The following is a 25,077-nucleotide window of genomic DNA, read 5'->3' on the forward strand; positions in this document are numbered from 1 at the left end:
CTGGCCAATGGGAATACTCGGGGGAACCTATCAAGCCCGAACCCACGGCCAATTACAGATTAGAATTTACGAGCAGGACTGCAGGCGCCTTTGTCTATAGCGATCAGCAGTGCCTGTCAGCAAAATTTTAAAGACACACACACAGCAGCTCAGTCCCTCAAGGCTATGGCTCCGGGTTAAATAAATTGAATATATCAATATAAAAGCACGTTGGGCGCCAAAATGTAACACTTGTTTGGCTAGGATATGGCAAAACCCAGGCTAGTGATAGGTATAGAGCATGTGTTACATGCGACCTTAATGCACAGGAGTGGGCCTCCGCTATATGGGAGGTATTGATGGAGCTGAGGGTGTAGTTGAACTACAACTAGGTAGAGCTTGTGTGGTGCAGATGGAATAATGGACGCCAGAAAGGTTCTTGCTCATGAACTATAGTACAATTTATTGGACAAAGGCACAGCTTAATAGTGCAGCAGGGTATACTCACAGACACAGCAGTATAGAATGTGTGATCACCGTGGACGATACAAGGGTGACACTTAGGCACAGAATAACCCACTTGGAGGATGCACAGAGGATTAGTTGACACCTGAGATATAGACCTTTCAGAAGGGAGTGTTCCGGCCGACTGTGGTCCAGGGGAGAGCTCCTAACACTGGTACCTGGCGTCTAATAAAACCGGTCCCTAAAGAACGACTACAGAGCCGGGGTGGACTAAACCCTTTGTTACAACTCCTGGTTGGGGCTATAGACTGCCCTTGCTAAATAGCCTAACTACAATCACCTCTCCTAGAGGGTGCTATAAATGAAACTGTCTGTGCTGGCTTTACCTCGTTCACGGGGCCCTGTCCCCGACTTATCACTAGGGTAGGTGGTCCCCTAGGGTACAAATGGCTTCTGGGCCTATGTTCTGGTCCAGGCTCAGTTGGGATCTGTCCAGAACACAGCATGCAGCCAAAAGAGGAAGCCACTTCCTTGTGCAAGACACTATATAGTCTGCCAGGGGGAGTGGTCAACCTGTGCTAAACCTATAGAGGGCAGCCTAATAACAGTAACCTGATATCAGAGGGCTCTGCCCTATAACAATACAGATTAGATAAAGATAAGGGATAACACCATAGGGAGCTTAACCCTATGGGTCCCTACATATCTATCTAATTTATGTCAATCTATCTATCTAATTTATGTCAATCTATCTATCTAATTTATGTCTGTCTATCTATCTATCTATCTATCTATCTATCTATCTATCTATCTATCTATCTATCTATCTATCTAATGTATGTCTATCTATCTAACTAATTTATGTCTGTCTGTCTATCTAATATATGTCTATTATCTATCTATCTATCTATCTATCTATCTATCTATCTATATCTATATCTCTATCATCACAATGATGTTTAAGACCCATCACACACACAGCCCATCCAGTGGCCAATGATTAGATTTCCTAATTGTTTTGTATTTTGTCAGCTTTGGTAATAATATGAACAATACAAACAGATTTAGAATGCAGAAGATATAAGATCTTTGCATGGATAGATGTTACTTATTATTACTCATCAGAATTATTCTCTGTATATATACAAAACAATCATTTATGATCATTTCAATTGTAAAGGGGCAGAAAGGAGAGAGAAAAATATAAATGCAAATCTTACAGGTATTTTAATGTTGGTAGGTTTCCAAAAGCCCCTTCACCAATATGGATCAGATTTTTTGTGTTCTGGATGGTTCTGAAACAGAAATGAAACAAGTGATAACGTTCCAAATATTTTAAAATACACTGAAAATATATTATGGTTATATATGTTTAAGCGGCAGCACACATATTGCGTTGTGCCTCTCCAGTCATGGACCTTTTAGCAACACATATTTTTAGATTGGTGTAATAGGGTCACATGTTGAGTAGTAAATGTATTTATTGGCATGTATGTGCTATTGCTAAAGGGTAAATAAAGCCCTAAAACACAAGCTTGACCAAATGAATTTATAATAGCATACATCTGATGTACTGGATAAAAAACAGCAGTGGTGTAGGTAACTCTGCGCCAGGTTCCCTCGCAAAAAATACTCTTCGGAGTGGCCTGGAGTAAAGTAACAAACCCACCCGGCCCCTGTCCTCACACGTCCCTCCCCCAGCTGCTCCCTGCCCACTCTCCTACCTGAGAGCCGCCATGGAGCAGAGATTTATATGCAACAATGGAGAAAGCAGACCCCTGTATTCTGGGCCCCCCAGACCCCTGGCCCCCCGCGGCACAAAGTCTGCTTCCGCTGTTATTACTCCACTGCAAGACAGCTGATCCCAGAAGGCCAGAATGGGGTGCAGAAGGGTTGCTGAATGTTTATTGCTGTACAGTAGTACTGCCCATTATTTTGTACTATGCACCCTGCCCCATGCTTTGAAAATGAGGCCCTTTATATTATAGAATCCTTTCAAAAAGCAGCTTTGCTTTACTAAACACAGTGCACTGTTTTTAGACACATATATGGCACATTTTTTTCAATAACTAACTTTAACAGGCATTTTTCCTCTGTAGCCTGTCTTTAAGTAAATGGTGACTTCATGTTTAACCTCATTTTAAATCGCGTTAGTACGTGTTTTATAGTATGTAGTACACAGTTAGCATTTACCTACGCAAATAACGGCATTAATTAGTATAGTCTGATTGAAAATGTGTTTGAATTACATCCAGAAAAGCAGCAGCAATAAAAAAGGGAAAGTCAGGAAATTGGATACTTACAATTCAGTCAGGCTGGAGAGATTGGAAAATGCATAACTTTGTATTCTTTCCAGCGAATTACTTTCTGAAATTGTTCTGAAAGATAAACATAAACATGGTTGTAGAATATTAAGCTGTTCGCCAGCACCATCGCATTTTCCTAAAACAAATAGCAACTCTAACCCGGCTGCAATTTTCCCTCTGACACATCTTCAGTGACATTTACATCTGCAAACAGCTCATGTGCACTGTAAAGTTCATGGAATGAAGAATGCAGGCTTACACAGGCAGAACTGACTTTGATAAAAAGTGCCCTGTAATGGTTAAACTGAGCTCAGGACAGGAGGTTAGGAGAAAAACATCAACTTCAGCAGAGTGCACAGCTAGAGAAGAGTTTCTATGGAAACCACCAGTGCCATCTCTTCATTGGCTGCAGAACTGGAGGGTGTGTTTGGTAACCTGAGTTGAGAAGAACTGAGCATGCTCTATAGCCAACAGCCAAAGTAAATTCCTGAGGGAGGGGGCGGAGTGGGTTACAGGAGGAGAAGGAAATTCAAGTGATTAAGGGGATGCTGCAGCCTTACTATTAACTCTTGGACAACTGGAGTGGCAGGGATTTAAAGATTTCAAATAGGCTGTGGGGGGTTTACATATCCTTTAAGGTAGGAATATTAGGGTAGGGATATTATGGTAGGAATATTAGGGTGGGAATATTAAGGTAGGAATATTAGGGTGGGAATATTAAGGTAGGAATATTAGGGTGGGAATATTAAGGTAGGAATATTAGGGTGGGAATATTAAGGTAGGAATATTAGGGTGGGAATACTGCATTAAGGTAGGAATATTAGGGTAGGGATATTAAGATAAAAATATTAAAAGTGCCCAATTACAGCATAGCTACTAATCAGAATTCTAGCTTTTACTGGTTTAGGACAGGTAAAATGATAACAATTAATATTTGATTGGTTGCTATAAATTACTAGACAGGGGAACCCTTTTTCCATGTTTTTAAAAAATGGATTACAATGCAGGATTCTGCTGGAGAAGCTTTATTAACTGATGGGTTTTGAAAAAAAAACCAAAACAAACATGTTTTCCCATGACAGAATTCCCTTAAAGAGGACCTGTCACCCTAAGAAATAATTTGAAATTCTTTTCTAAAATAAACTTCATTACACTATATAAGTAATATAGGCAGGTGGCAGGCAGGTGCCATTTTGTGAACACTGTTATTAAGGCAAGCTGTCAGGATTCGATCACTACTTGTCGTGTTTCTGGCAACCTGCATTAAGCTCTTGAGCCTCTCTCTACTGTCTGCTCCCTTTCCTCCGCCCACCTCGTTATCCTCATGTGTTTCCCATCTTCTAATCATGACCCTTTATAAGCCTGTCCCTGACCATTGCCCCTTGCTTGGTCATTAAGTTGTTCCTGTGACCCTGCCACTGTTTCCTTGTCGCTGTGTTTATTCTCGTGACCCCCTTCTGGTTCCAAGCTCCAGTTCCGTGTCCTGTTTCTGCCCTGTTCTTGTTCCTGTTCTCTGGTACCCTTCCTTGTTCTGTTCTGATTCCCCGGTTCTGACCTTGGCCTGTCCTCGACTTTGCTTGTTTGCTGCTAGCCCTGACCTTTGGCCTGAATTGGATTTTGTCTCTGCCTGCTGTTTCAACTATTCAAGTGTGTGTAAATCCATTGTGTGCACTATTACCTACTTCACTACGTTCATTAAAGTTCCTTTCACTAATCATCATGGCCTCTGATACCAGTTCTGTGGTATATGGTCACACTCCGGGTTACCCAGTCTTCAGGCTCCCAACATCCCGGTACTCCACGGCGTCTCCTCAGGGAGATCGTGACACAAGCTTTGCATCATCCCAAAATCTTGTGTATGTGCCAGAATGGGGTCCAGATGCCCAGGCCCATGCACTGGCTACACAATTAGATGGTGAGGAGGGAGGGGGAAAGTGAGAGCTGAATTGAAAGTTAAAGTACTTGTCTGCCCCGACCCTATGCCTAAGGCATAGAGGCGGGGCAGGCAATATATGATTGACAGCTGGGATTTTTAAACGCCTTTATAATGGGTTTGGATGTATTAATATAGAAATGAATTTGTGTTTCTTGTTTAATTTGAAAAGGACTTTTATTATACAGCTTTTTATGTCTCAGTGACAGGTCCACTTTAAGCACCTCTTCTCCAGTGTAAACGGCCCTAACTTGGCCAGTGTTTCTTTAAAGCTGAGACCATGGGGCCAATTCACTAAAGGGCGTTAACGCTTATCGCATAGTTTTTTGCGTTTTGCGTGCGATAAATAAGTACCGATTCATCAAAGTCATTTCGCATGCGTAAAAATAGGCATCGCAAAGCGTTATTTCCATCGCATTGCGGTAATTATCGCATAGAAATAATACCAACGCATGATTCACAAACACATATGAAGCCTTAAACGTGTAAAATGTGATAATTACTATGAAACTTAGCGCCTCCCAGGAGTAGGCGTTACTGAACAAAATTGCAGCTGGTGATTGGCTGTGGTGACAAGATGGAGTTTGCAGTGGGATTTTTTCAAGTATGTGCTCTTCCTACAGTGATGCAGCCTCCAGTTTTCAGGGAAATGGTAATTTTAACTATATCACTCGTTTTTTTGGACTTTAGTGAATCTGCCCCAATGCCCTTCATTTATCAACTTAACTACTGTTTCTTTCCGATTTCTTTATTTCAGCAATATCCCATTTGAGCTCTGGAGACAAAATCTGCACTGCATAATCTATTTGGGGCCTTACTGGTGCTTTGTAAAGTGGAAGAATGACCCCCCCTCCTCCCATTAATGTATGTCCCTATTAATATATGACAATACCTGCTACCTGGCATTATTACCCACAGGTAAGTTTACTGTCCACAAGTACCCCTACAGGTCCTTCTCCATGAAGGATATGTCTAACTTAAAGTGTTCTTGGTAGCTGGAAAGCATGTTCTTCCCTTGTACACATACATTAAGGTTAAACTTTTTGTCTGTGTGAAGCTAGTCTAACTGCTAGCTGATCCAAAGCAAGGCAAGGAAAACCCCATCTAACTGAAGCAATCTCCAGTTTGCCTCAGAGAAGGAAGAAAATTCATTCCTGGCTCCAAAAGGGACCATTTTATACTAAGTAAAATTCAGTAACCCTGTATTTTCTTGCTTGCTAAAGACATCCATCTGCTTGACATGATTTGTCCTTCACAAAGCCAAGATGATTACTACTTATGCCATTCTTCAGAATATAATCATGAATACCTTTAAATTTCAATAACTTTCCCACTACAGACATCAAACTAAAACAATCTGTTACATGAAATTGTCATTCAACAAATGTATAAACATGCATTCAGTGAATGTGAAACCAGTTGGCTTTTACTGACTTCTAGAGTTGTTAAAAGCCTAGGTACAGAAGGTCCATTTTCAAACATGCCCTGCTACTCATTTGTGTCCATTAAGTTTCCATCACAATGGACAGCTTCTCTATGAGGCAAGCTCTTTTTATATGATATACAATACCTTGCATAAATACACACCCTCACTTCCTTGGACATTTTGTTGTGTTACAACCTGGAATTTAAATAGATCGAATTGGTATTTTTGCCATTTTACTTAGAAGAACCACCTTTGGCTGCAAGTACAGTGCTTGCCAATCGGATTCCTCTTTGGTCTGTAACTGGGCTGGATGATGTCACAGACAGAAAAATAGGGGAAAGGGTTCTTTGATTCCCTACACCTGTATTAAATCTATGCATACAGCCATACATATCCATAATATTGCAGGCTTGGTGGGCCTTTGTTAAGGTGCAACTACCTCTGTGCAGGACTATGAAGATTTTCATTCATCCAGGTCATGGTATATCTAGTATAAATAAATCTAAAGCAACTGGACTTGTTAAGTAACCATTGAAGATGTTTCACTACTCATCCGAGCAGCTTCTTCAGTTCACTGACTGGTATGGGAAGTCCTCAGCATATATACTCTCCCACTATTCAATCACAATGGCACTTTGTGCCATTCAGAAAGGTGACATCTGAAACTCACAGAGGTGTGAATGCTGTGGAGTTACTTTGAAAGGATTACCAAAGTATTATGCAACTGTTCAAAACAGGTGTTACTTGTTAGAGTTGCATGAATGGATGTATGAAGAGTTCTGAAACAGCCGGGGTACAGATGTTAGAACATCATTGTATGTAGCAGACAGATGGTGTTGAAGTCCCCCGCCTCTGTTTAGGGATGGTTTCTCCACTTTAACATGAATGGCCTCTTTTACACCTCTTTGTCCAAAATTTGGACATTGCTATCTCTGTGCATAGCTTATGGTTTCCCAGAAGGACCCATGCTCTTGGATGTGAGATGGAATAACAACCATAGAGTAGGAACTGTACAAATGATGGGCTTTAGGTAAAAGAGAAGGTAATTGACAACCTGCAGGAACTTTAGGGTCTGATGGAATTAGCTTCAAACACTTAGGAAATAGGAATGGAGGCAAAGCTGTTAACTGAAAGGGTTACATTTTTGCCCCCCCCCCCCCCCGGTGCATCTGGCACAAACTTATGATGATAATTCCTTAATGCAACGTGACTTTTATTTTATTACTGCCTAAAGCAAACAACCAAGTACACCCTATTCTTTCAGTAGATCAGTATGTGAACTGGACTGTGCATATGATTAAAACAACTAAAGGGACGGTTGCTTACAATAAACATTTAGCTTGATGGAGATAATTACATGCTGAGAAGATTAGCCTTTGGTCTTTATTTGTATTTATTCAGTTTTTGTATTTTGGGCTTTCCAGTTTGGAATTTAATACTGACAGCAAATAAGCTCCTGTGTTCTCCCACTGACTTGAATGTGAAATGCGTGAAATGCCTTACGGTGCCAGTGCTCTCTGATGATCTCAGGCACACTTCAGCCTGCTGTAGAGCACCCCACAAACTATCATCTTAAATTAATATCACTTTGCTCGGTTCAAACACCCTTACAACATTTGTTTACATTTATATATTATGGATCAATAGGACAAAGCCTTAAAAAAATAAGCAATAAATATGCTATCTGGGATCTCTGGCTTTTGCAAAGGTTTTTAGACCTCCATCTGCAGTGCAGTACACCTCAAAGGTTGCCATTCCCTTCTTCTGTAACCCAGATTCAAAGCTAAAGCAGAGCTCTTATAAAATAAACAGGATCTCCAGGAAACACTGCACTTTGCTTAAAGAACAAACATTTTTTTATATCAAGATTTCACGTTCCAGCTCTCGTCAGGCAGAACGGCATTTGGTTCTGTGGGATACGTTAACAATAGACGACTTGATTTATTTAGGAAAGATTAGTTTGCCCAGGAGTGTTTGTGTGGGGCTGCACCTTTGACAGCACCATGAATTGTGGGTGAGAGGAAGGGCGGTAAGGTAATTTTGGAAAACTGGGATCTAAGAGGGATGTAGGACAGGTGAAAATCCAAGATGATGGAGGTGATAAAGTCAGCCAAGGTGTGAAATGGGGGAGAGCAAGAACTGTGCTTTTCATTATAATATGAGAATGCCCAGATTTAATAGGATAGAAGCCATATTTTTTTTGATAAATAAAGATGTTTGGCAAAATAATACAATAAAAAGATCTTATTTGCCATATTAAGACAGCGAGATGAGAGAGTACATTCAAAGGCTTATGAGCCAATCTCTTCTCACTCGCCATTATACGCATGCGCCTGTGTAGCAGGGTGTAAAATTCTGGTGTAAACAAAAGTGATTTTGTGCAAAAAGCTGAGTAAGAATAGGCGTTGGTCTCTAAAGCTTCCTCCACCACTTCTCACAACAGAATCTTCTCTACCAATTGAATTCATGTCGTATTGAATTGATGTAAAACACTTCTGTATTATGTGGCATTAGTCAGATGTTATACAGTAGCTTTAGATATTCAGAGAATAGCTCAAAATGGGCAGCCTTTCATTTTGAGAAACTCATTGTAGCATCTGATGACAGTTGGCAATTGGTCTTAATTGTTAAAATTGTTTGTGGTTTTGGATTATTGAAATTTTTTTGCATGCTCCGTTAGGCTTTAAATTGACTCCTACCTGATTGCTCAGGGTCGGACTGGGCTGCCAGGACATCAGGAAAAATCCCAGTGGGCCCCGTTGGCCCAAACCATTCCTCCCCTGACACGTTAAATTTACGCTCTCAGGGGAGGATGTCGGGTGGGGGACCCTGTGGGGGGGTGGTTAGGGGACGCGGCCAGTGGGGGCCCCTGGGGCGGGAGCCCCGGTGGGCCCTGCACCCCCCAGTCCGACCCTGTGATTGCTAGGGCTTAATAACCACAGCGCTACACATTAGAACTGATTTCAGGTAACCTATTGTTTCTCCTACTCCCATGTAACTGGTGGAGTCCCAAGCCAGACTTGGATTTCTTACCATTGAGTGCTATTCTGATACCTACTGGGAGCTGCTATCTTGCTCCCTTCACATTGTTCTGCTGATCTGCTGGGAGGGGGGAGGATTTCAATCCAACTTGCAGCTCAGCAGTAAAGTGTGACTGAAGTTTATCAGAGCACAGGTCACATGGCTGTGGCAGACTGGGAAATGAAGAATATGGCTAGCCCCATGGGGCTTTGAAAAGACATGTTTTCCCATGACAGTATTCCTTTAAGGCTTGAAAATTCATATTTGCAGTAAATAGCTACATGACTCTTGCCCCATCTGTGGGATCATTGATTGTCTAATTGGGTCATGTAGTAACTTCAAAAGATGCAGTTGGGCTGCTGGTGACTAAACATCACTAAGTACAGTATGTTCTGTTCCTCTCTCTGCTTTACTAAATTGTGCTGAGAAGCAATTAATAAACCTGCTGCAACTATCTGATAAAGATATCAGCAATATAATGTTCCAGACTTACACTCTTACAAGAAAGCTATTATGTGTTGGGGCTAATACTGGGATGGGGACAGAAGAATTCCTTGGCTGACTAGCTTACAGTTACTTTGATGGATGAAATGTTGATGCAATATGTGGCTGAAGACAATGGCTAGAGTGTTGGTGCTCATTCACGTAGAACCTGCTGGCATAACATTAGAGAAGCATTGTATGAGAAACAGGCCAATATAACACAACGTGCCACAGTGACAGAAAAGGTCATGCTGGTGGATCCCATCATAAGCACAAGGATAATATTTAGTCATGCCATCTATAGTCTTAATGCAAAAATGTTTTTTTTTTAACGAACTTTTTAAAAATGGTATAGTTTTAGTGCAGGGTCGGACTGAGCCGCCGGGACACCGGGAAAAATCCCAGTGGGCCCCCGGCGGCCCAGACCTGACCCTTGCAAGCGTTCCCCCTCACGACCGCTCCTCCCCTGACGTGTCAAATTTATGCGCTTGGAGGAGGACGTCGGGTGGGGGGGCCCTGCGAGGGGGGTTAGGGGACGCGCCTGGCTAGGGGCACCTGTAGGGCCCCTGGGACGGGTCACCCCACAGTCCGACCCTGTTTTAGTGTATATACATATTGTGGAAATTCATTCAAATAACAGAAGAAGGAAAGACAGTGACACCCAATATAACATTCAAGCAGGTAAGTGTCTGTGTTTTATTTACAGTAGGGCTTTTGACAAACAGGGCAGTTTTTAATGTACACAAGTAATGTTCCTTTATCTTACACAGAGTGGTACAGCCCAAATACCTCAAAAACCTGCTTTTTGACAGTACCTCAGCCACATAGAACAACTTAATCCATAAATTACATATATTTGTTTTTTACTTCTGCTCTCTAAACTGCACCCACTAATTCCTAATTCCTGGACAGAATGATCACTCATATCCCCTCCTTTTTAGCCTCTTTTGACAGGTGATGATTTGTCAATCCCAACACCTATACTGGCTTTCCCAGCCTCTGCGAACACTGCCCTGTTATTCCACACATTTGCTCTGTCTTATAGAGATACAGTATATGAAACAAGTTATCTCATGCAATTCACAGTAAAAACTGAAATAGGTACAGAACTCACTAGATATCATTATACCCCATTAGGATTCTTCTGTGCATAAGTTTGGCAATGACCTTCTGATGGTTTCTCATCAGGAAGGGAGGTCACAGTTTTTATGAGTACTAGGGACCCAAAAGCTCAGCTTCTTTATAGCTGCCCAGAACACACTGAGCATATGCAGATGCATATGCTAGACGCATTTCTAGCCAGGTTATTTTTTGGCTTTAGTTCTCCTATTAAAAAAAGTAAAGCAGTTCACACAGTTCCAATTTCTTAAAATAGAGTCCTCTATTATCCTATTACAGACCTGATTGTATTCCATTCAACAATTCTGATTTATGTTTGAAGTCTGGATGGAGTTAAGTTGTTGGCTTGGAGCAGATTGCTCAGGGTAAGATATCTTTCTAGCAGTCCTACAATTTGTACATTACCTAAATTCAGACAGTATTTTGGTTAACGAGTATTCACCCTTCTATGAGCATGATTTCTTGGACTGGACTGATGTAACCTTGCCCAGGGCCGGAACTAGGGGTAGGCAGAAAAGGCAGCTGCCTAGGGCGCAACGATTGAGGGGCGCCATGCAGGATCCTGTCCTGCCTACCCCTAGTGCTACTATGTCATTGCCTCCGCCGCTTGTCATTAGCGGCAGAGGCAATGACCGATCTAATCGCGGGGAGGTGGGCGGAGTTTGCCGACCGGGTTGCCTAGGGCGCCCGGTCGGCTTGGCCCGCCCCTGACCTTGCCATTTGATAGACCATTCCCCCACCAGCACAATTAATAAATATACCTTATTAAAATGTTGTTGATTAAGACTTTTTGAATGGTTTTCCTATTGAAATTGTTCATCTTAGTTGTTTGGTTCCGCCGTGCTGTTCAACACAATGAAGACAATATTTCAGAACAGGAGCCCAGATAGTAGGCACTAAATCATGAAAAATACAAGTCCCTCTGCATCAGCTAATGTCTTTATGGACTGTATTTATTCACATTCGTATATAAAACGTTTTGAGTCTTGATAATATTTGTCCTGGCTGCATAAAATATTCTTTCTCGGATTTATATCTGTTTAAAACAATTTCCTCGAATGGAAAATGCACAAATAAAAAAAGTCAGGGAAAAGTTGTGAAAACCATGACTTTTACGACTTGTTGGACAATTACCGCAACTTTTTCGTGTTGCACAAAAGCCAGTGTCAAAAATCCTCAAAATAACGCAAAGAAAGATCTTCCAGTTGTAAAAGGCACATCTGCCTTTTACATGATCTCAGCAAGTTTAACCGGAATATTTTTGCATTCAGAATTGTTGCGGTTTTGTTGCATAATAAATCATGAAAAAAGCAGGTTTTAGTAAATGCCCCCTTTAGCGTTATTTGCTAATCTTTTGTAATCCCTTATGCGTTTTCCAACTTGAAAAGACATATTTTTCATGACCAAAACAATTTTCACATAGATCTCTTTTATCATAAGACAAAAAAAGCAGCAAAAAATGTTATAATCCACTGCATTTTATGAATTAATTGACTTCAGAATAAAATTTCTATGAATGTTAGCAATGAGGACCCTATATAATTAGATCCCCGTGTCCTCATTTCCATGGATCAATCATACCTTTTTCCTCAAATATTCACACAATTATTTTTGTCTTATTCGTATTTGTTCATCATTATTTGATCATTTCAGTAGGTGCCCTTCCTTGTGTACTTTATATTGTGGTTTGGACAGAAAGGTCTACCAAGAGGCCCTGAACTGAGTGTTATATTCTGCAATTTTATGAGCCAAAAATGCAGACAAACTTACTAGTTCTAGCTTTAATTTTGAATGTACCTCTTGTGTTGGAGTTGTGGGGGCATCTCTTCTAAAGCTTCCTACCTGTTTCTGTTTTGTTGTTGTTCAGTGGCTCCCTCTTCATTTGCACTAATTAGGGGTCTTTATGTACAAAATCACAATCACAAAATTAAATTAAATATACATCATTACAAATATGCTACAAGCTCCAGAACTTCTTAGCTTCCACGGGGTCCTGATTATGGAACAAATAGACTGTACCACATGTAAGGTGGGGTAAACACTGGTGTTTGTCTTGTATAGACTGATTTCTATAAGAAAGATAAGCTATGTATTTCTTATATAAGTACATGTTATTGTTTTTGTGAACAGGGACACTATAGGGTTGATTCACTAAGGTGCATTAAAAGGTGCGCTATTTATAGTATGCGTTAAAAATGTTATTGCGTCTAATTTTTCGCGTTTTAATGCACGATTCACTTAAAGTATATTTGCGTTAATTTAGACGCGATGCTGTGTGCGTTATTTAAGTTGCGAAGACTATTTTCGTGCGGTATTCGACACAACGCGCGCTAATTTATGCGTGCACGCTACTTGTCGCGTGCGCTAATTAACGCACGAGCGATACTTGACGCGCGCACGCCATATTAGCCATACACACCATTACGTTCATAAAACTACTTTTCTGAAAATGCCCATTTCCCTGCAAACTGGCGGCTGCATCACTCTGGGGCCAACACAGACTGAATAAATCCCACTGCAAAGTCCATATTGTGTTGCCAAAAGCTCATGAACTGTACTTTTCTATAATTACCGCCTATAATTTTCGCATAGACTAATGCGATATTTAGCGCGTCTAAGTATTTGTGAATCATGCTTTAGTATTATTTCTGCGCGAGAATGAACGCAATGCGGTAAAATTAACGCATGTGGTTGCGCGCTATTTAACGCATGCGATAATACTTTAGCGAATCATGCGTTTTTTTGCGCGTCAATTTTAACGCAAAAAAGCATGCGATAAGCGTTATCGCACTTTAGTGAATCAACCCTTATTTTTCATTGTTGGAATAAACCATTCTTCAGTCAGTTACTGTTGGCACTTTTCCTATGAAGAATAGCTGTAGCACAGTGGAAAGGAGCTTCTCTAACAAGGTAGGGCAATGCATATGCTATTGCAGAGCTACAAATGCCTTATGCTCAATGTAATTTCACCTTTCATTTGACTTAAATGCATTTTGGCCAAATTTCTTAGTTTTGATGACAATGAAGGGAAATGTCTCAAATTCGGTAGTGACAACATTGCAAGAAATGGTTCAATCTAATGTAGATTGTTCTCCTGAGAAGCAAGTTAATATGAGAACAATATGGCAGCATTTGCACTGGCAAACCCCCAGGTCATTGAAGTTGTCTTCATGGCCAGGATGCTAATGCTTTAAACCAGGTCCCATACCTGTACTTATTATGTTCATGCTATATTTATGCTATATTTAATTATCAGCCAGCATGATCCTTCAAGACAGTTAAGCAATTGACTGGGCAAACTGAGTAATAACTCAGTTTGCCCAGTCGATTGTGCAGGTCTATGGGCAGTCATGAATACGGTATTGGTATGGGACCTGTTATCCAGAATGCTCGGGACCTGGGGTTTTCTGGATAAGGGATCTTTCTGTAATTTGGATCTCTATAACTTAAGTCTGCTAAAAATCATTTCAAAACTGAATAAACCTAATAGGATTGTTTTTCCTCCAGTAAGGATTAATTATATCTTAGTTGGGATCAAGTACAGGTACTGTTTTATTATTACAGAGAAAAGGGAATCATTTAACCATTAAATAAACCCAATAGGGCTGTTCTGCCCCCAATAAGGGGTAATTATATCTTAGTTGGGATCAAGTACAAGATACTGTTTTATTATTACAGAGAAAAGGGAATCATTTAACCATTAAATAAACCCAATAGGGCTGTTCTGCCCCCAATAAGGGGTAATTATATCTTAGTTGGGATCAAGTACAGGTACTGTTTTATTATTACAGAGAAAAGGGAATCATTTAACCATTAAATAAACCCAATAGGGCTGTTCTGCCCCCAATAAGGGGAAATTATATCTTAGTTGGGATCAAGTACAATGTTCTGTTTTATTATTACAGAGAAAAAGGATATCATTTTTTAAAATTAGAATTATTTGCTTGTAATGGAGTCTATGGGAGATGGCCTTACCGTAATTAGGAACTTTCTGGATAAGGGGTTTCTGGATAAGGGATCCCATACCCGTAATTCCTGCAGCATTTAACACTTGCTCATGTGACTACAGCCATAGGTCCAAACAAATCTCTTGGCAAAAAAAGCTACTACCCTGGCCTTGATATAAGAAGAAAAATTGTATATTTATGGGTGGGGATTATCTTTCTCAAGTTAAAATGACTTGGGCCTAAGAGTCTGGCTTTAGTATAAACAATAATGGGAGAGTTTTTGTTTTTTTATTGTACCCAGGGGATGCCCCAGTCTGGCCTAATATGTTAGACAAATAATTTATAGCATAGAAGTAAAATCACTTATTTTAAACTTGAGTGAATGAAGGATGGGGTTAAAAAGCAGGGCAGTGAATGACAGCATATGATGTATTTTCTATTGCGGAATTAGGCCTGGAACATATGCTTAACTGTCTTGAAGGATCATGCTGGCTGATAATTAAATGCAATATAGCATCAGAAAAGTAGATTGCTGTCAAAATAGAGAGGGTAAATTATGAAACACACACCAGACTACAGATGTATAAATTAGATAACTCTGTCTGGGGAGAATCTTGGATGAAGCACCATATAAACATAATGCATCACAAAGTCAAAGAGCAAAAGCACCAAATGTTCCCAGATTCCCAGCAAAATATTAGACATAAAGTATATCAAGAAATGAAATCAGTTCAATTTGGTCTGACCAGCAAAATGAAATAATAATTAAAAACATAAATACTGAGGGTATATATCACCAAGACAGGAGAAAGACATTTCCTAAAAATGTTTGTTTGAAATAATGACATCCCAACAATGAAGATTCTCAATCGTACCCATCAAAGCACATTTTTAAGGCGTTGGTTATAGGGATCCCGGTTTGGGTATCCATGTTTGTACTCTACGCTAGCACATAATGGGAAGTTACCGGAGAGCTCACATCTGTGCAAACAAGTGTAAACTTTATTAGAGATGCATAGCACTACATGTTTCGGACCACATGGGCCCTTCCTCTGGTGCACATGGGCCCTTCCTCTGGTGCACATGGGCCCTTCCTCTGGTGCACATGGGCCCTTCCTCTGGTGCACATGGGCCCTTCCTCTGGTGCAGATGGGCCCTTCCTCTGGTGCACATGGGCCCTTCCTCTGGTGCACATGGGCCCTTCCTCTGGTGCACATGGGCCCTTCCTCTGGTGCACATGGGCCCTTCCTCTGGTGCAGATGGGCCCTTCCTCTGGTGCACATGGGCCCTTCCTCTGGTGCACATGGGCCCTTCCTCTGGTGCACATGGGCCCTTCCTCTGGTGCACATGGGCCCTTCCTCCGGTGCACATGGGCCCTTCCTCTGGTGCAGATGGGCCCTTCCTCTGGTGCACATGGGTCCATGTGATATGTATGTGCTATGCATCTCTAATAAAGTTCACACTTGTTTGCACAAATGTGAGCTCTCCGGTGGATTCCTTTTACATTTTGATCCATTATTTTGGAGGTGGCGACCCCATACCACTGTGTAGAGAGCTATTATATAACACTTGACTGCAGTAGTCAATGTGGATAATTTTGCACTAACATAATGGGAAGTTGCCCATCTTGCTCATTATGCACATACAGGTGACATAGGATTGGTCGACTCCTCCTCTGAGATTACATCACGTACATGTGTTTAATGAATGAGCTGGTTGATTTGTTTATTATTTATGTGACACAAACATGGCCACTAGCAAATGTACACAATTAAATATTTATATTATATAATATTTATAGGATGGACATATCTTGGTAGCTTAATGCACAGAATGTCTTAATGGCCTATATATATTGATAATGGGTGAGTGCAGAGGATTTCTTGTTTTTGTCTATATGCATTTTGTGGTCACAGCCTCATTGCACCCCCGCCTGATGGTTTAAAATTTAGCAGTGAGCACAACTTTCCCTTTTTTGCTATAGTTTATACAGGAGCAGTGGCCAGCTACATGTTGTAGCTCCCACCTTTTCCATATACAGTCAGGTGATCCCAATGAGCCAATAAACGGGCAACCATTTGGGGGTTTTAACCTTGAAAGCAAGCAAGTTTCAGGTAAACCAAAGGGGCATATTTATTATGCTGTGTAAAAAACGGTGAGAAAATTCGCCACACATCGCCAGGCTTCGCCGTGTAAAAATGGCATAAAAACGGCGTAAAATAGTTTTCTTCCATCGGAACTTATGGAAAATAACGGCGTAGTATCCGGCGTTCAGATGGCGATCTTTTCCATTTATTTTACACAGCTTTTTACACCGTTTTTTTGGCGAATTAGTTTTACACAGAATAATAAATACGCCCCTTAGTCCCTTTGTTAAATGTATAATGAAGCAGTAGTATTCTTGGTGAATCAGATAAAATTGAGTGTAGGACTGGCCAGGCTGGGGATGAATTTGACATAGTTGGCCAGTTTGAAGTATATTGCAATATATAAACAAACAATCCCTGTTTTGCTTAACGAAGGAGGGCATATTTTGGTAGCTTAATCTTGTTGTCTATATGAATTTTGTGTTCACAGCCTCATTGCATCCCCACCTAATGGTTTACAATTTAGTGGTGAGCACACTTCCATTAGGTGCTTTCTGCTGTTAGGCCAAACTGAAGATATAGATGGGGCACCAACACAAAAAATGAGTGCATGAGGGCGTGCATGATCAAAAACATAAATACAATTAAGGAAGAAAGAAAGAAGATCAAAACGCTGCACCACCCACAGCTGTATTGATTCGTAGACTCGGACCAAGTTAAAAATTAACCTTTAATTAACCATTAAAATATATCATATCTTCCCCTCTCCCACACCATCAACACCCACAGCGTTGATGGTGTGGGAGAGGGGAAGAGGGTTTGGTAAAGGGTGCGTGGTGATCCTAAACGATGTTGGTGGGTCGTGTGGTGCGTCGTTCAAACCAGCACAGGTATAGTTAACCCCACATTTACTCTTTTCCCCCTCTGCTCTCCCTAAACCAGGCATAGAGTGCTAGTGTGGGCACCTCAGTATGTCACCGAGCTGTACCCCTTACTTTTAACTATTTGATATATTTTAATGGTTAATTAAAGGTTAAGTTTTAACTTGGTCTGAGTCTACGAATCAGTACAGCTGTGGGTGGTGCAGTGTTTTGATCTTCTTTCTTTCTTCCTTAATTGCTATCTGCTGTTACCTCTATAGAGTTTACTGTGACCAAGCTACTAAAACACTCCTTTTATTAGTTGGAGATTTTTAGTAATATTATTCATTTTTATAGCAAAATGGTTTCCAAACATTATCCTCCTCTGATTGTTCAGCGGTGCAATAATTATATCATGAATCGTCGGTGCTAAAAGCCATTTATTGAATCAGATCAACCTATATTTGTAGCAGAATTTTTTAGAGTATTGCTAAATAGGCAGTGGCTGCCTCACTATCTCTAATATCTTTCCTTTACAAGGTAACCAAGCAATAAAAATATTTTTTTTTTTCATTAGTCGTACCTCAGCCATTAAAATATTTCAGAATTGGTCCTACGGAAAGAAAATAGAGTGATTTAAGTGCTCCGCTGTCATTCTAATTTGAAAAGGTTATAATAGCTTATTCTAGCTATTCTGTATAATAATGTTTAAAGGAAGATATGGCAGCACTTTATATTTGAAACATTATTTTCAAGCCATTCCTTATTAAAATGTAGGTAATGTAGGAAATATATAGAGTGATTGGCTAGAAAGTATCCTGATGCTTACAATAATTTACAATACAGGGCTGTTTTCAGTTTTTAGAAGGGCAACCTAGAATGATTCCAAAGCCTGCAGAAACCAGTTTCCCATTATAATATATGCGACTTGAGAAAGCTCCTTACCACTGCCATTTTATATATTTTATATTGTGTATTGTGAGCGAGATCAGACATACAGACAGTTTTTTAGGTTAATAAAGTCCATTTATTACAAACAGTAATAGACTCTGGTATCAGGCAGGAGCATAAGCTAAACAAAAGAAAACAAAACCCCTGTCACATTGGGGCTCAAACTAATACATAAGGTGCTTTCCCTCTCTTCTACCAGATTTCTGGCTAAAACCAAAAACACAACTCCACAGAGTTAAGCTGGCCATACATGCTAAGATCAGCTGGCTTGGCGAGGTCACCAAGCGAGCGGATCTTCTCCCGATATTCCCACCTATGGGTGGGCTATATTGGGCTAATTCGGTTAGAAAGATGGGAATAGGCGTCCGTCAGTTCGGGAACCGCATCAACAAGCTGATGCGGTCTCTGATCCGACTAATTTTCAAACCTGTATGATCGAGATCTGCATAGTTTTAGGCCAGATGTTGGTTGGGCAGGCCTGTCGTTAGTACCTTTACAGTACCTTGAGAGAGTCCTTTTTGTTTGGGAGAAAAAATCAGTAGCACTCCAAGCTTTTCAACACAGACCCTCCCTCTCAGGTTTCAGGTTTTTCTCTCTGGTGCTGCTAGCAGATCTAGCCTGCTTATTATTCCCCAGGTGAGACTACCTTGGGGAGTTAACCCACTCTGGGCCATTATACATAAGGGAGTAGGAGATGAACCTAGGGAAAATATACCTTTATTTATCTATTTATGGAAATGTAATAAGGGATAAGATACTTGAAAACATTGCGATTCACTATCAGAATGGTTTAATGCATAATAGATCTTGCCAGACTAATCGAATTGCCTTCTATGAGAAGGTGAGCAGAAGCCTAGAATCTGGGATGGGAGTGGATGTGATACTACTAAAGCATTTAGTACCACACAGAAAGTTACTGATTAAATTAAGCAATATTGGCTTGGACTATAATATTTGTACTTGTATAGAGAACTGACTGAATGAGTTATTATAAAGAGTGGTGGAAAATGGAGCATTTTTGAGTAGTTGAGTACCTCAGGGTCTGTCCTTGCCCCCCATTTTGTTTTTTTTTTGCAAAACTAAAAATTCCATGAAGGATGTTGCTTCTTTGCATCAATATTTGACCAAACTGGAGAACTGGGCAGCTAACTGGCAAATTAGGTCCAATGTTGATAAATGCAAGGTTATAGACTTTGATATAAATAACAATAATGGTAATAGAATATTTTTTTTTTTATTTTTGTGGATAACGAACTGTGTAACTCTAGGCAGAGTCAAGTAGTGTCTATTAAAGAAAATAAAGTGCAGTTTTTCATAAAAAAGGACCTTAAGGGAGCAAAATACAATTTCCTATTTGGACCCCACCTGTTTCCAGGTGTGGAGGTGCTGGAGAGTCGTAAGCATAAGACCCCAGTATTGACAAACTTAGTGCCCCAAGGGAAGGTGGACCTCCCATGAATTGGGCATAGACAGTGGGTGCAGATCCTGTTGTAGATTGTAAGCTCTTTTGGGCAGGGCCCTCTTCACCTCTTGTATCGGTTATTGATTGCTTTATATGTTACTCTGTATGTCTCCTTGTAGATTGTAAGCTCTTTTGGGCAGGGCCCTCTTCACCTCTTGTATTGGTTATTGATTGCTTTATATGTTACTCTGTATGTCCAATGTATGAAACCCACTTATTGTACAGCGCTGTGGAATATGTTGGCGCTTTATAAATAAATGTTAATAAAAATAATAATAGTAGAACACTTCAGGAGTATTAAATAGACTGGGTAGCAAGTACCTTTAAAGAATAGGGTCAGTTCTCAGAACATTTGCATTTGTTCTATCACGACTACAGTTTTACTTGAGCCCTAATATGTGTAGCCATCTGTTAATGTTTGTATGTATAGTATATGTGTGTGTCAGACAAGCATACATTCTTGATTGTAAAGGGTTTAAGGTTTGTCAACATCACTTCTCTCAAATGATAAAAGTTCTCTTTTTTCTTAGGAACTGTTTTCTTGCTTGGCGAGACTAATCTATGAAGCAATCTTAGCATTAACATAGGCAATTAACAAAATAAGCATGTTAAACAAAGTGCAGCTATGGGGGGTTTATTTGAACGCTGTAGGGTACTTTGCAAGCATTTGTTAAAGTGGAAGGTTATGAATGGAAGCAAAAGTCAAGTCAAAACGCGTCTTCAATTTGTTCAGTTTAATTTCTTCCTGTAATTTGTGTGCCAAAATGATTACGCACAGAAAGGAGTGGCTGACATTCTCTGCCAGCTTGAAGTGTATTGTAGCAGGCACTTGCAAGAAACATAGTACGGTATGTATATATTTATAAAGTATGTATATCAGATATTTTGTTTAATCTTGCACTTGACTGACTGACTGACATTTGGTAACTGTGTTGGGTTGAGGCAGGGTCCCGGGATATGGTAAAAGCAGCACAGGGTTACGTAAACCTTAAATCCAACCTTGTTCTCTTGCACTTAACTACTGTTACCATTCATGTAGATCCCATACAATCATGGATGGATTTTAGTGATGGGAAGGCTAAGCCTCTCCCAACCAACACCAATGAATTTCCTCCAACAAACAGGATGGAGGTACTGTATTAATAATGAAGTCAGCTCTGGATCTATTGTGCAATGCATTCTATGAAAGAAGCACTTTATTTAAATTGTTATGGGGTATTCTACATGAAACTAGCAGCATATTTATTCTTGAGCCATGCTAAAACGAAAACCAAAATATACCCAAAAAAAACAAATATAGAAAAAAATAGAAGGGCTATAAGGGGTAACTACATAGGTCACCAAAAAGTATACAAAAATTCACTGCCAATATGCTTATAAACTGTTATTTACACTTTGTAAATGGCAACTTGAGCCAGACATGCATGGGGCCAGGACTGTGAGCTTCAGAGAGGCACCCAGGATTGGATTTAAAATCTGTGCGGCCCTAGGCCAGGTCATCACTTTCTGCCCACTCACTGCCACCCTACTGCTGACTGCTGCCACCTCCACCAACCACAACCAACACTGGAGCAGTGTCTCCTCTTCTTTAAAAGCCCTGCCCCCGAACCTGACCAGCATGTCTCACTACCAAAAGAAATAAAGGAGCTGTGCTGAGGACAGGAGATCTGACAGGTATTTAAGTCCCCAATGTGGCTCCCTAGCAATATGGCAACCGAGTGGCGTGCCACCCATAATATTTCTGCTGTTACTTGTGCCTTTGTGTGGCTTTCCCACAAACCCCTAAAATGCTCATTTATTTTATATATGAATAACTAATCTGTTCAAGGCAAGTCCTAAAGCAACTTTAGGGTTTCTCAAAATACAGAATCAGTTCCACATCCCTAGTTGGGCTGTATAAATGTAGCATTACTGGCCGATTGTCATCTCCACTGATCAGGGATTCAGATAAATGATCCAATCATCTTTATAAATGCGCTGTCCTTGTATAAATGGGCAAAACCGGGACTTCCAATATACAATAAACAAATGTCATAGAAGAATACAAGTATAAACAATCATTCAAACATGGCCAAAAAGACTTACATTCTTATGATGTCTTGCTGGAAATGCTGAAAGACCTCTGATGGGATAATTTTAAAACAGAAATGACTAAAAAGCCTAAAAAGGAAAGAGAAACAAATCAGTATTTTCACTCACTGTACAATGGATAACGCTTGCTCAGGACTTGGGTTCAGTTAGTGGCTTTCTGGCAAAGCAAATACGTTAATGGCAGCAAGGCAGACATTGCTCTACACATCTACTTTGGTGGAATTTCTGTGAATTACATATTTCAGGTAACAGAGTGGGTAGAATTAATACTTATGTGCCTTATTTACATTCATATTTCATTAGATTTAACATCATGATTTGAAATTACAATAACTTTCCACTGGAAAGAGTGGATGAATTAAATATCTATGGGTCACTATTAGCATTGCCAGGTGATTGGTTCTTCTGACTTCCAGAACCTCTGAAGTTGACCATATTCTCCAGACTTTTTCCAGACAAAAAAACTCATAGTAAATATATATATGTTTGACAAGGTGTAGTACAGATACCTCAGTTTTGGGATGCAGACCTTACATTAATGGGGTAATTTAACTTTAAGCTAACTTAAGTTGGTCATTCCTGCTCCCCTTCTTCCTCTCCTGCCTTTTTTTCAGTCAGTGGTCACTGACCCTGGCAGGCAAAACCCTACCGACTTGCACTGGTGAAGGAGCTCTGAAGTCCCATACTACAGTATTAATTAGCAGGCCAAGGTGCAAAATGCACAAAGACTTGGAGGGTTTTCCTGTCTGCAGCACCAGCCATGCTTGCCGGCTCAAGGTGTTTAGTAAAGGGATCCATAGAAACCTATGCAGCCCATTGCTCCAGGTGCAAATGCTGTGTCTTAGAGAGCCCCTTAGGGCAGTGGTCCCCAACCAGTGGTTTGGGAGCAACATGTTGCTCACCAACCCCTTGGATGCTGCTTCCACTGGCCTCAAAGCCAATCACAGCCTTTATTAGTCACCCCGAGGGACATTTTCCATGTCAACTTTTTTTATATTTGAATGTTGCTCACGGGTAAAAAAGGTTGGGGACCCCTGACTTAGGGTAGTAGTAGCACATGGGTTATTGTTTTCACTGGTGTAAATACTCCAGTGGAGAAAAATCTGCTGCCCTTGCTTGTGTGCGCACGTACAGACATGGCTGACAGTCAGTGCACACACAAAGTTGATTTTGGCTCAGAAATGCATACTTTAGCTTTTCAATGCCAGATTTCAAAATTTGTGCATTGACAGGCCAATCCTGTGCCTTACAGTGCTCACACGTTCAGGGGACAGAAGACAGCTTTTTTGGCGTATAGAGAAGAAACGGTGTGCCGTTGGCCCTATTGCTCTAGCACTTGGTGCAATGCTAAATGAGTTCAGTTAAAAATACAGAGGGGGTATACATTATGTAGAACAGTGATCCCCAACCCATGGCTTGTGAAGAACATTTTGCTCACCACCACCTTTGGAAGCAGGGAGACAGTTTTACCCGAAGCAGAGCCTCCAGCAGGCCACATAGGGCTACTAAATAGCCAATCACAGTCCTTAATTGGTGTCCCAAAAAAACTTTTTTCATGCTTGTGTGGCTCAACAACACTTTTTACATCTGAGTGTGTCTCGAGAGTAAAAAAGGTTGGGGATCCCATGTAGAGGTTGCACATATTGCTCACCGTGTCACTCTATTTAAATAGATCATCACACCTTTATCCTTTGAAGTGAATGACCTGTTATTATGTGGATCATTGTAATGGCTTTGTGATGTCAAAACAAAGTTTTCCCCATCATTCAGTCCTTTCAAAGTTCCCCAACAAACTGAAGCAGAAGTCAGAAAACCCTGTGGGCCATCCGGCTTCAAGTTAAGATTCAGCAATAGGGTTGATATGGTTTAATCATTACTTTAGCTCCTAACTTTGTGCTAATGAGGTAAATGAGAGGAAATACGCAATACATTGCAGGCAGCACTTGCTGGAAGCTACAAAGCATCACGTTCTGTTTAATGACCATTTATCATTAAAGAGATTTCAGTGCAAATGTGAAATTGCGTTAGACAAAACAAAACACATTAGGAACATGATAATACAATTTTCTGAGAACATTAGTTTCTCATAAATTGATTCCGTAGCAGCAGCAGCAACTCTTGCTTTGTGTATTTTGTACCCTGCCTTGGCGAGTGGAAGGTCAGGGCACGCATGTTTAAATGCGAGAGCGGAGTCATTTGCTTGCTAAGTACCAGAGCTCTGGTCGCAGGCTCTTCATTCACAAAACGACAGCATCACTTCTAGCATGAGGTGCATTGGCTAATAAATTTGCCTGCCGTTAATTCCACGTTAAAAGGAAAATAAATTGTGTTGGCGTTTGCCACTGCATGCAAAGGACTGCCTGCCCTTCCTCTTAGTACATCATGAAATCTCATAACAAGTTGGCAGTTCACTAATTCTTTTTTGTGTTCCTTCGCTTTTCAGTGTCATTAGTTTCTGAGCCTCCTGCTAATGTGGCACCTTTCTGTAACTGAATGTATTCTTCCCTTCTAAGCCATTAACTCATTCAATTACTGTTCTTGCCGAAAGTCACTGCAAAAAGTTGTGTGTGAAGTTAGGCACAATGAAACTTTAAGTGGTGTATTGATTAACATTGGAGACAGACATCACTGGTCATATTGCCTACAGCAACCAATCAGATCTTTGCTTTTGTTGCTAACTTGTAGGTGACCGGTCAAATCTAATTATCTCCAGTGTTAATAAATACACCCCTAAATATGGTGCAAGCTGCACCTGTGCCATTATTGGCCCTGTGTGGGAAGAGCATGGGTATGTACTTAGCCTTCAGTTACATACGAAAAAACAAGATAAAAACTAGCAAAGGCATTGTGTATGGTATTTTGGTATCCCAGTTCATAACAATTAGTTATAAAGGGGGCTTTTTTGGGGTGGTCAATGTACCTTCTAAGTAGCAGCTGTGTTAAATGT

At 40.5% G+C, this 25,077-nt stretch overlaps 1 protein-coding gene across 1 annotated transcript in view; it reads right to left on the reverse strand.

Annotated features, from left to right (window-relative positions):
* lhcgr (luteinizing hormone/choriogonadotropin receptor) overlaps positions 1-25,077 on the reverse strand; it is a 74,091-nt gene that overhangs the window by 41,816 nt on the left and 7,198 nt on the right. Inside the window, exons 2-4 of the mRNA XM_031902037.1 lie at positions 22,125-22,199; positions 2,748-2,822; positions 1,665-1,739 (exon numbers count right to left, since the gene is read on the reverse strand). Of these exons, the coding sequence (XP_031757897.1) occupies positions 1,665-1,739; positions 2,748-2,822; positions 22,125-22,199 (225 nt within the window). The remainder of the gene's footprint in view (positions 1-1,664; positions 1,740-2,747; positions 2,823-22,124; positions 22,200-25,077) is intronic.

This window comes from Xenopus tropicalis, chromosome 5 (assembly GCF_000004195.4).
Source record: "Xenopus tropicalis strain Nigerian chromosome 5, UCB_Xtro_10.0, whole genome shotgun sequence".
NCBI classification, from domain to species: Eukaryota; Metazoa; Chordata; class Amphibia; order Anura; family Pipidae; genus Xenopus; species Xenopus tropicalis.